Here is an 11,510-nt window from a genome sequence, read left to right as displayed (position 1 = left end):
TGAGCTCCAGGATCTATTTACAAATGCTGGATGTATGTACTGTCACAATCTTATAAGCCCAGTGTTGAAGAGGCAGAGGCAGGAGCATTCCTGAGACTTACAGGCCAGCCAGTCTAGCCTAACTGATGAACTCCAGGCTAGGGAGAGACCCTGTCTCTAATGAGATGTTCTGAGGATGATGCCTGAGGTTGTCCTCTGGCTTCCACACATATGTGTGACATATATGTACACTTCTGTGACTGCATGTACAACATACACACACACCCCACCCCACCCCCTTTTTTTCTTTTGGTTTTTCGAGACAGGGTTTCTCTGTGTAGTCCTGGAACTCACTCTGTAGACCAGGCTGGCCTCAAACTCAGAAATATGCCTGCCTCTGCCTCCCAAGTGCTGGGATTGAAGGCATGCGCCACCACTCCAGCAAGAGGTCATCTCTTAAAAAAAAAAAAAAAGAAAGAAAGAAAGAAAGGAAGGAAGGAAGGAAGAAGGAAAAGAAAAATGGATGGAGAGAAATGGAGGAAGACACTTGATGTTGACCTTGGCATACACTCTCACACACATCTGTAAACACACCCACACACATGCAGAAATGAAACACCTGTGGCTCTCACCTGTAATCTTAGCACACAGGAGTCTGAGGCAGAAGGATTGCCAGAAGTTCAAGGCTAGACTGGAACCCAGAATGAGCTTAGACTGTTCTTGTCTCCTACTCGGAGACAGGGAGGCTGAGCACAGGGCATCTCGTCCTCATCATCACATGGTCAGTGCTGGAGCAGGCAAGTCACTGGATTATTATTATTTTTTCATTGTGTATGTAAAGGTGTTTCGCCTGCATGTATGTCTGTGCACCACATGTATACCTGATGTCCATGGAAGCCAGAAGAAGGTATCAGATCCTCTGGAACTAGAGTTGAAGGTGGCTGTGAGCTGCTATGTGGGTCTCTGGGGATTGAACCCAGGTCTTCTGGAAGAGCAGCCAGTGTACTAACCACTGAGCAATCTTTTTGACTCCGATGACCTTTGAGCCACATTATAGCGCTTTACTTCTTCCTTGAAGTGACCCTGAAACTCTGGCAGCTTTGGAAATGGTAGTGGCAACTGGGCATGTGGAGGAATGCCTACTTGTTTCCATGGACTCATGGGGCCTGTTCCATTGCCTGGCATCGCCCCCTGATCCTGCCAACGTGCCCTTTCCCCTCCAGATCTCCTCTTTTCCCCTGGGCCTGGACTGCCACCCCAGCCTTCTCATACTAGCCATCTTGCCTCCAATTCACCCAAATCAGTTCGCGAGGGATCTCTTGACTCAAAATATCTATTAGAAGAGTTCCATCAACCTAAGTGCGGGGATGCATGACTGTAATCTTAGCACTCAGGAAGCTGAGGCAGGGGGATCAGAAGTTCAGGACCAGCCTGGGCTACATGGTGAGATCTTGTCTCAAAAGTAGAGGAAGGGGGAGGAGAGGGAGGAGAAGGGGGAGGAGGAGGTTGAAAGAGAGGAGGAAGGAGAGAGAAGGAGGGGGCACAAGGAGGAGAGTAAGGGCAGAAGGAAGGCAAAGAAGAGGAGGTGGAAGGGAGGGGGGCAAAGTGAAGGGAGAAGAGGACGATGGGAGGAGGAGGGGGAGGAGGAGGGCCGAAGCTGGCCCCGTGTCACTACATCTCCCGCAGGGTTGGGATCTCTTCTGGTTCTAATTTTTATGAGCTTAGGTCTCTCCTTCATTATCGCTGATGGTGGAGAGATCCTCCCAGGGACCTGGAGTTTACTCTTCACTCCTCCACCTCCTCAACTCACATCATCGCTAGTTTCCAAATCTTGCTTTGCCTACTGGCAAAACTGTCTCCAGGGATACCTGCCCCCTTCCTCCCCTGCTGCTATGACCTTGTCCTGCCCAGTCATACCAGATGCCCCTCACAATGCCTTTTAGTGTAGCCCTCCGCAGCAGCCATAAGTGCTCATTAAAGTGTTCACATAGGGGCTGGAGACCTGGCTCAGAGGTTAAGAGCTCTGGCTGCTATTGCATAGGACCCAAGTTCAATTCCCAGGTCCCACATGACAAATCCCCAGGCATGTACATGGTACACATACACATATGCAGGCAAAGACCCATGCACATAAGATGATTTTTTTAAAGTCTTAAAAATGCTGACAAAGGGGCTGGGAGAGAAGTCATTTGTAAAGCGCCCGCAGCACAAGCTTAGGGACCTGAGTTCAATTCCCAGCACAGACGTCAAACACTTCAGTGCTGGGAGGTGGAGACAGGACATGCCTGGGGCTTGCTGCCCAGCCAGTATACCTAAATTGGCACCCAGATACTAGTGAGAGACCTCAGCTTTTTTATTTATTTATTTATTTTTTGAGTTTCTCTGTGTAGCCCTGGCTGTCCTGGAACTCACTCTGTAGTCCAGGCTGGCCTTGAACTCAGAAATCCGCCTGTCTCTGCCTCCCCAGTGCTGGGATTAAAGGCGTGCGCCACCACTGCCCAGCATGGAGACCTTATTTTGAAAAACTGAGGTGAATGGCTCCTGAGGAATGACTCACCCTACACGTGCATAAGCACACACGCTTGGACACACACACACACACACACACACACACACAATTCACACAATCACACCACTTCCCACTTAAAACCCTTCCTACTCTTGCTGGATTAAAATTTAACCTTTTTTCTTTCTCGTCTTTGTATGCTCTGGGATGGAGCCCGGAGCCTTGTGTGTACTGAGCAAGCACACTGCTTCTGAGCCATATGTCCAGCTATTCACTGGATTCTACCACTGAGCTACCTCTCCACCCTCCAGAGCTAATCTGCTGCCTCTCTACAGAGTCACCCTGCACAGCCTCTTCCTCTCTCCCAGTGCTCAGCTATGCCAGCCCCTCCACTGTTTACTGCTTAGGGCCACCACCTCCTCTGTTCACACTGCCTGGAAATACTTCCTCCCATGCTTTGTCTTCTGAAGTCTGTACAGTTCGAAGTCTATCAGATTGCTATGTACATGCACCTCATCAGGGCAACTTTCTCATAGCATCTCCTCTCCAGTTTATTCCATGTGTTCATTCTATCATGTGTGTGTGTGTGTGTGTGTGTGTGTGTGTGTTATATGGGTGTGTTCTGATGTTTACGGAAGCTAGAGGAGTTGGATCCTTTGGAATTATTGTTTTTGGTGGTTGTGGGTCACATGATATGTGTGCTGGGAATAGAACTCTAGCCCTCAAGAGCAGCGGATGCTCTTAGTCACTGAGCCATCTCTCTAGCCCCCTTTTAAAAAGACTTTTGGGGGGCTGGCGAGATGGCTCAGCGGGTAAGAGCACTGACTGCTCTTCTGAAGGTCCTGAGTTCAAATCCCAGCAACCACGTGGTGGCTCACAACCATCTGTAATGAGATCTGATGCCCTCTTCTGGTGTGTCTGAAAACAGCTGCAGTGTACTTTACATATAATAAATAAATCTTAAAAAAAAAAAAAAGACTTTTAGGGAAGATCTCACTCTGGGTCTCACTTACCCTGCCTTCGTCTCTAAACGTGTTGGAACCAAGGGCATCCATCACTGTGTACTTGGGAACATTTGGCAGAGGACTGTGCTCCCCCCCCCATCTCCTTTGGAAGCCCATGAGGTCAGATGGAACCTAGTGCTCTGCCAGATATCAAGAGACAGATGATAAGCCGGCACAGTGATGCATGCCACTAACCCCAGTAATCAGGAAGCAGAGGCAGAGGCAGAGGCAGAGGCAGAGGCAGAGGCAGGTGGATCTCTGTGAATTCAAGGCCAGTGAACTCACATAGTGAGACCCTGCTCTCCTACCCAGAAAAAAAGAAAAGAAAAGAGAGACAGACTCTTAGAACTGTAGGCTATAGGGGAGGGGTAGCAGTTTCAAGAGGGCAGAGAGCATCACACCCTGTTGGCTGTCAGGTGACAGGAAGATTTCAGAGTTTAACAAAGAGGCCCACAGTAGAGTGAATGCTGAATCCCTAAAACCCAGGAGCTCTAGGAAACCTGCAGGAGAGAGCAAGCCCTGGAGAGGAGAGACTTGGGTTTGAATCCTCACTCCACCAGCCACATGCTGTGTGACTCAGGGCAGCTGATGTTACCTCTCTGTGCCTTAAATCCTCAGTAAAAAGAGATAGCAAAGTCGTATCCTCAGGTGGTCATAAAGATTTAGGAATAACACGTTGGCTCAAATAGCACAAAACAGGCAGGAATGCTCCTGCCACTGCCTTTGCCGCCCACCACCGCTAAATCTTAAGTCAGTAGATAGTCCTTAAAGAATTTGATTTTTGTTTGTTTGTTTCCTTGTTTTTGGAGATAGGGTCTCATGTTGCTCAGACTAATCTTGAACTTATTATGTAGACTCTGAGCCTCTGATCCTTCTGTCTTCACCCCCCGACAGTGGCATTACAGATATGTGCCACCATGCCTAGTTTTGTGAGTTGCTGGGGCTTGTCCACGCAAATGCTCTGTCTGAACAACATGCCCAGCTCCTAGGCGCGACTGCCTTGGGGCCATCGGCGAAACAGTACGGAGGGAACCTCACATTAAAGAGGTGAAGAACTGTGTAAAACAGAGATGTGTTTAAGGGGCTGTGAGATGGCTCAGTGGTTCAGAGCAGTGGCTGCTCTGCCAGAGGACCTGGGTTCAGTTCCCAGCACCCCCCGTGGAGGCTCACAACCATCTGTAACTCCAGTGCCCTCTTCTGACCTCTGTGGGTTCCAGGCACACACTTGTTGCATAGACAGATATGGAGACAAAACACGCATACACATAAGGGAAAGTAAATATGTTTAAAATTAAAAGAGCTGGGTTTGATCCCAGAAGCCAAGGGAGTGGGCAAGAGATGGCCACACGATACAGACAGCCCAGAGCTGAGGTTGGGCATGGCTTGGAAGTACCTGGGGTCCAGAGAGTGGCTACATGTCCCTGTGTCTGTAAGTTTGTTTGTCACCCCAACATTCTGCTTTCCTATTTCTGTTTAGGCCCCTCAGTCAGTGTCCTTAATGCCCCAGAGGCTGCCCCCTGACCTGGGCTCTCCCAAAGTCTGTCATGTTTACATCCAGAGTGAAGGTTGGACTGAAGATTGACTCTTAGGCCCAAGTTCATCTCTCTCTACTACCAATTCCTTGGCCTGACTCCATTTCTGTATCTTCCACCAGGCTAGGCATCTGAGGGGCCTCTCGGGCCTCTCTGAACACCCACTCTCTTCAGGCCTGCTGATAAGAGCATCACCTGTGGGGACAGACCTTTTGGGTCCCTGGGCAGACCAAGGATAAGGCCACAGGGAGGTGATGAGATTGTTAATGATAGAAGGAGTTCAGAAAGAGAGAGAGAGAGAGAGAGAGAGAGAAGAGAGAGAGAGAGAGAGAGAGAGAGAGAGAGACAGAGACAGAGACAGAGACAGAGAGACAGAGACAGAGAGACAGAGAGAGGAACCGAGCAATGGAGAGAGTCCCCAGGGGTAGCCAGGAGGAAGAGGCCATGGCAGGGGGCCCTGAGGGGTGAAGACTCTTACTCTTCTGTCCCCGGTGGGCTGGCTGCTCCCCCCTACAGCTCCCCGGCAGGCCCCCAGGGGACCTCGCTCTAATAATGTATTTGATCGACTCGCCGGCCGCGTACAAGCGATTATTGTCTTGTCGGGAGTCAAACGTATCGATCCGGCGAGAAATATGAGCGGAGCAATGGGGCCCGCGTGTCAGTTACCGGCCCCGCTGGCCCTGGGGAGCCCCCTGCGTCTCCTTTAATTACCGCTCAGCCTTGAGCCCAGCCTGGCCTCCCCTGTGCTGCCTCCCAGCAGGCTTCCTGCACCTCAGTGTGGCCCCCACTGCTCCCCAATGCCTATTCCCTACCTACCTTACTCATTGAGGGTCCAGACCCCTCCCTTGGCAGGGAAGCCACTCTCTACTCGCTACCTGTCCCATTCCAATCTGCCATCTCCCCCATCCAAGCCATGTGCCCCAAACTCTGCCTCTTTGTCTTTCACCCCTCCTTCAGCATCTCCTGCATAGGCCCATAGGCTCAGAAGCAGCGTTCAGCTTGGAAGGTCACAGGAGTAGAATTTATCCTTAGGGGACGACCATCTAGGCCTTCCCACTCTGGCCTCACTTGAAGACTCAGGAGGGCCTCACTGGAAATGGGTGTCCCTTCTTTTCCTAGATCGCCATCTGGGGCCCAGCCTGGTGTATGTGTGTCTGGCCTGCACGATGTTGAATTGGTAAAGGGTGGACTATGGGGGAGGGGCCTTGTCTGGGTTTTATCCCTCCGTAGTGTGCTAAGTACCAACACCATGCCCTCAAAAGATAAGTCCTAACAGAAAATGGAGCTTACTGGGCAAATCAGGCTTTAGGACAAGCATCCACTATCCCACTCTCCCCGACTTCTGCTCGGAAGACCCTCGTGTAGAGAAAATCTGCAGCCAGCCGCTGTGTGGTCGGCAAATGTCTTCTGAAATGGTCTTTCCGATAATGGGATGTTATTACAGAGTGTAGATGCTCAGGAACTGTCCCCTCTGTGTGCAGCTTAAGAGCTGAGTTCGTTCCTGTCAGGACCATCTGCCAGGTCTTGGGGTGTCCACCTGCACAGGGTTAGGGGCAGAGGGCACCCATGTAGTTCTTTGTGTCTTTCATGACAGTGCACATGGGAGTGTGGACACATGTGGAGAGGCCTGCGTTGGCCATAGGTGTAGATGTGCCCTCTGCCCGTGGGTCTGAGTGAGGTAGTAGGAGCATGTGTAGCCGATGGACCTTGGTCTTTGGGGAGGGGTGGTATTGGGGCCATCTGCAGAGATGTGCACTAGTGAGTCTCTGTGTGTGCATTCGTGTAAAATGCAGGGGGAGGGTGCTTGGTCTGAGAAGAAATACTTCAGTGTATGCATGTATGTAGAAGAATGAATCCAGCCGTCTATGTGTGCACACATGTGGTTTGGGGGACCCTCCACTTGGGGTGTAGAGTGTCCTGGATGGTCCTAGTGGATAGGAGAACTGCTTGAGAGACGCCAAGGCAGCTCAGCAACTCGGACCCCTGGAAGCTGGGAGGAAGAAGAGGGCAGTTGGCTCGCGCCCGCCTTTGTCTGCGCCACTGTGCGCCGGAGTCCTGCGCCTTTGTGTGACCCTCGCAGGTGTGCGCGCGGGGCGGGGGAGGATGCGGGCCGGGATGGAGCGGAGGGCGGGGCTCCCTCCTCTGAAGCTGGCCCCGCCCTCCCGCCCATTGACTGGACGCTGCCGCCCTCTGGCGGGCTTCAGGAAAACCGCAGGGCTGAGAGCGGAGCGCCTGGCCGAAAGCGCTCCACTGGAACCCTTCGGACTCAAGCTCAGCTCCACTGTCCCATGCACGCGTTTGCCCTCTGACAGGCTTCTAGCTGTCTCTGGCTTAGGCTTTCACTCCTCGCCCTAACTGCCACTGTTCATGGGCACTATTTATTCCTAGTGGTGGCCCGGGATGCCTTACCTGTGGCACAGGTTGCAGGCCTTGGTCTGCTCCACAGCATCCTGGGCATGCTGGGTTTTTTCTTTGATGCATCTTGGCCCTGGATCCTTGAGAAAGCCGCTGCTCTCCCTTCTCTAATCTTCAGTCTTGTCGTTTGTGAGACGAATCACAAAATACTGTCCTATAGCTTGACACCTGTTACGTGGGAGGTGCAGGGTTAGGCACTGAGAGAGCCCTCCTCGAACAAACCCCAAATTGTGCTTGCCATTGTTATCGTGTAGCCTCACCTTCTCTCGCAGCCCCACACGCCCTGTTCCAGATGTGTTCGCCCCCGTGCTGCGGGGGCAGGAGGCAGGAGAACTGTATAGACACCTCCTAGTGTGGCCCCTGCAAGAGTCAGTTCTTCCAGCGTCCTCGCTTTCCACCCGACTAACCCCCTACTCTCAAATACACTCATGATCTGGGGTCGACTGGGCCGCTGGGGTCGGTCTGTGGGCCAGGGTATTTTCCCCTCCGAAGGGGGCGGACCGGCCCTGTGGTTTCCTCCCGGGGTGACTTCCGGCAGGGAGGGCTGGCCCCCAGAGAGGGCGGGGAGATGACACAGTTGTTCCCCAGCTCTGGCTGGCGGGCAGCATGGTTCATTCCAGCATGGGGGCTCCAGGTAAGAGGCTGATTGATGCCTTCTCACGGGTGGCGAGGACAGATAGCACATTTGGGGCCATTCTGCTGGCCGCCTCTGCCGACCCTTCCTGCACCTCCTCTTCGGCTGTCCTCCTTATTTGGGAGGCCCTGTGCTTTAGGAACACCCTTTTCTTCCTTCACCTAGTCCCCCTCCTCAGCTCTTCTTCGATACTGTTCTGCATTAGGTACGGGGTGGGGACTTCCAATCTGTCTTCCCACTGAGGGGACAGGAGAAAGGAGGGGGTCATGTGTTGGTGGCTGGACTTCATATGGGGAACTGGTGGGCTGGGCAGCTTGGGCGATCCTTTAGACCCAGGGCTGCAACAGGGTTGGAAGGCCAAGCAGTTGCGTTTGCATTGTGCAGGTGTGCATATGTGTGCATGGGGCTGTGGTGTCCCGAGTTCTGTGCTTATCCTTATCCCTCCTGGGTGTGCAGGAATGGGGGTTGGAGGGGGGCTGCTGTGCACGACATTCCTGCGTCTCCGTAGCAGTGATTTCTTCTTGATCCACTTCATTTATTTCTGCAAAGTGGCACTAATCTCATATATCCCTCAGTCTCCTTATCCTGCTCTGACTTTCTTCGTGGCGCATGCATGATATGTCTTTGAGTTCCTACGCGCTTGCCTGGGTGATTTGCACTTGGAGACTCATTTCGTAGGTCTGCATCTCTACCCAGACTTAGCACGGCTCGTCAGTGTACTGGGAAGTGTAAAGTACTGCCAGGGCTGAGACCTGCAAGGATCAGTACTTCATGACTGCTTTTCTGAAGCTTTGGCTGAGTGTTCGTCAGTATGTGGGGGCATCGCCGAGCCCCTTCAACAACTGCTGGTGACTGGGCCATTCTATGCTGGATATCGGTGTTGAAAATCTATCAGGGCTGGGCAGCTTCAAGTCTGCTTTTCTGGAGTCACAAGTTCAGTGGAAAGGGCGAGCCTGTGGTTATCAGAGCTGGGATGGGGGCGTGGAGTGGAGATGATAGAGTCCAGAAGTTATCTAGTTCTGCTGTCATAGTGGCAGGGAGGGCTTCCTGGAGGAGTTGTCTGAGCTAGGATATAAAAATGATGGCGGTGGATGGTAGGGAGACTAGGATTGACAGGTATTTATTCACTGAGGTGACCGTGTGGGTGTGCACACGTATACCTGTTCAGTGTACATATGAAGTCCAGACTGTCATCTGCACACATATAGCGGCTTCACTACAGACTCATTTCAAATGAGGACTTGTCGCCACTGGACAAAACATTAGGCCCTTTACTGGGGTTTTCTTGAGGGTGAACAAAAAAGTCCTACCCAAGAGAACTATTAAGGGTTTTCGCCGTGTAGCATTGGCAAAAATCAATCCATCGTGAGGCTGTGATTAATACATTGTGTGGCCTTGGGCAGATCACTCATCACATGGTCTCAGGCTCTCCACCCATGGAGTGTCTCAGGGGTCTGTATGGTTATCTCTCAGAAGGAACTGACTCTGGACACGGGCATATGCATATCAGATTGCCTGTGCCTTTGAATTTGCGAGTGTGTGTGTCACTCTGGCTATGAGTAAGTGCATCTGTGTATGCATGTATCTGGATGGGGTTTTTATACACCAGCCTATGGCATCACATGAGTGTGTGTCTCCCTATAGGTTTTGTGTGTGTGTGTGTGTGTGTGTGTGTGTGCGCGCGCGCGCGCGCAAGTCTTCTCGGAGGTCAGAGGTCAACCTCAGGATGTCGGTCCTTGCCTTCTGCCTTGACACAGACTCGTTGGTTGGCCAGCTCCACCTCTTGTCTTGCCATCTTGCCTGCACTGGGGTTACAGACACACACCCCTACAGCCATTTTTGAAAATGGGGATCTAGGGACTTGAACTCAGACCCCCGTGTTTGTTCATTTCCCCAACCCCTCCATCTCCAAGCTTAAGGAATAGCTGCCTAGGGGATAGGATGGACAGCTGAATTGTCAGGTGGAAAACCATGGTGTTATAGACAGGACTAAGCCTTGCAACCTGTGCCATGTGTACAGTGCCTAGAGCAGTGGTGGCGGAGGCTTGCCTTGGATGGCATCGACCCTAGCCTGTTCTTCGTGCATCCATCCACTCCAAACTGAGGCTGCGAAGGGCAATGCCCAGGCCATGCACTCATTCCTCTGTGGGATCTATACCCATCTTATTCGGGAAGTTTGGTGTTGCTGGCAGTAGCTGTGTATGCCACTGCTCTTGCTGTACCCGCTACCTGAATCTCCATCCCTCCATTCTGACAGCCCTGTTTGGTCCCTTGGGGTTACCTGGGGCAGCTGTAGGGTTGGGAGGTGTGAGGTTGCACTCCTCAGGAGACAAGGGGCTGGGCCAACTGGGTCCACAGAGCTTCCCGGCAGCACCCAACCCTGCCCGTGGGGGCTCCCAGACCATAAACTCGATGCTGGCTGTGGAGGCAGAGGACCCAGGGGACAGGCCAAGTGGGGCTGGGAGGGTGAGGGGCAGTCCTCCGGTTCTCTATATTTAGCCCCGATTTCGGTAAGTACTAACGAGAAGCTAGACTAAGCCTGCTAAAAACTGGCTGGGGGAAATGCAGAGGAGAAGTGAAAGTCAGAGGGGGGGTGGGGAGGGCCAGGGAGGGGAGAGGGACCCTGGGTCCCCAAGCCTGGACCATTTGGGGCAAGTGAAGGTGAGCTCAGAGTTTGGTCAGCCTGGGATGGATCTGGCCTGGGGCAGAGGAATTTAAGGGACGAGGCAGCTCCCAGAGAACCTGGCACTTTTCCTTGCGGAAAGTCACACATGACACGGGCATGACAGGGAGGGGCCTCCATAAAGAGCTCCCCAACTTTTCCATGTGATTGAGGCTTCAGGAGGTACCAGGGTTTTAGAGCACCGTAAATCGCCTGGAGGGAGTGTGGTTCTGTGGTAGAGCACTTGATGAGCCTGCACAAAGCCCAGAGTCCTAGCTGTAAGACACACACACACACACACACACACACACACACACACACGCACACACACGCATGCATACTCATGCATACGCACGCACATGTCCATGCACTAGTATATATTTTTAAAAAATCTGAAAGCCTGGGTCGCACTCTGACAACAGTGTCTGGGTGGTGATGGCAACGGTATTTCTGCACAGCTGAGGGCTGTGGCTCAGGCTGTTTCTGCCCTGGACTGAAGCTGATGCAGAGCCTTCAATGGCCAATGCCCCTGAGCCCTGACACGGGCATCATCTGGCTTATGGTGAAGATGGCGCTCTAACCATGTGTTACTTCCTGCTTGTCTACTAGAGCTCAGCAGGCTAATACAAGGGGAATATCGAATGTGATGCCAACCTGGTCTACATAGTGAATTCCAGGACAGCCAGGGCTACATAGAGAAACCCAGTCTCAACACTCCCTCCCCACATTTCCTCCCCCAAAACAAAACAAGAAAACCTATAACAACACACAATGCAAA

General features: G+C 52.3%; 1 protein-coding gene and 1 long non-coding RNA gene across 16 annotated transcripts in view; one reads left to right on the top strand and one right to left on the bottom strand.

The window, feature by feature from the left end:
* LOC116101838 overlaps window positions 1-7,956 on the bottom strand; it is a 22,824-nt gene extending 14,868 nt beyond the window's left edge. Inside the window, exons 1-2 of the long non-coding RNA XR_004122938.1 lie at window positions 7,697-7,956; window positions 7,431-7,604 (exon numbers count right to left, since the gene is read on the bottom strand). This is a non-coding gene — a long non-coding RNA (uncharacterized LOC116101838). The remainder of the gene's footprint in view (window positions 1-7,430; window positions 7,605-7,696) is intronic.
* Pou2f2 (POU class 2 homeobox 2) overlaps window positions 1-11,510 on the top strand; it is an 80,686-nt gene that overhangs the window by 35,684 nt on the left and 33,492 nt on the right. For 4 of the 15 annotated variants that reach the window (XM_031385724.1, XM_031385731.1, XM_031385726.1 and 1 more), the window contains exon 1: window positions 7,955-8,070. The exons of 3 other annotated variants lie outside the window; for them this stretch is intronic. In XM_031385724.1, coding sequence (XP_031241584.1) covers window positions 8,043-8,070 — 28 coding nt within the window. In that variant the 5' untranslated portion in view covers window positions 7,955-8,042. Of the gene's footprint in view, window positions 1-7,952; window positions 8,071-11,510 lie in introns of those variants that run through there. 8 more of the 15 variants (XM_031385723.1, XM_031385730.1, XM_031385718.1 and 5 more) reach the window with 4 other exon arrangements.

This window comes from Mastomys coucha, unplaced genomic scaffold (assembly GCF_008632895.1).
Source record: "Mastomys coucha isolate ucsf_1 unplaced genomic scaffold, UCSF_Mcou_1 pScaffold21, whole genome shotgun sequence".
NCBI lineage: Eukaryota > Metazoa > Chordata > Mammalia > Rodentia > Muridae > Mastomys > Mastomys coucha.
Note: the sequence above shows the minus strand (reverse complement) of the source record. Positions and strands in the feature narration are given on the sequence as shown.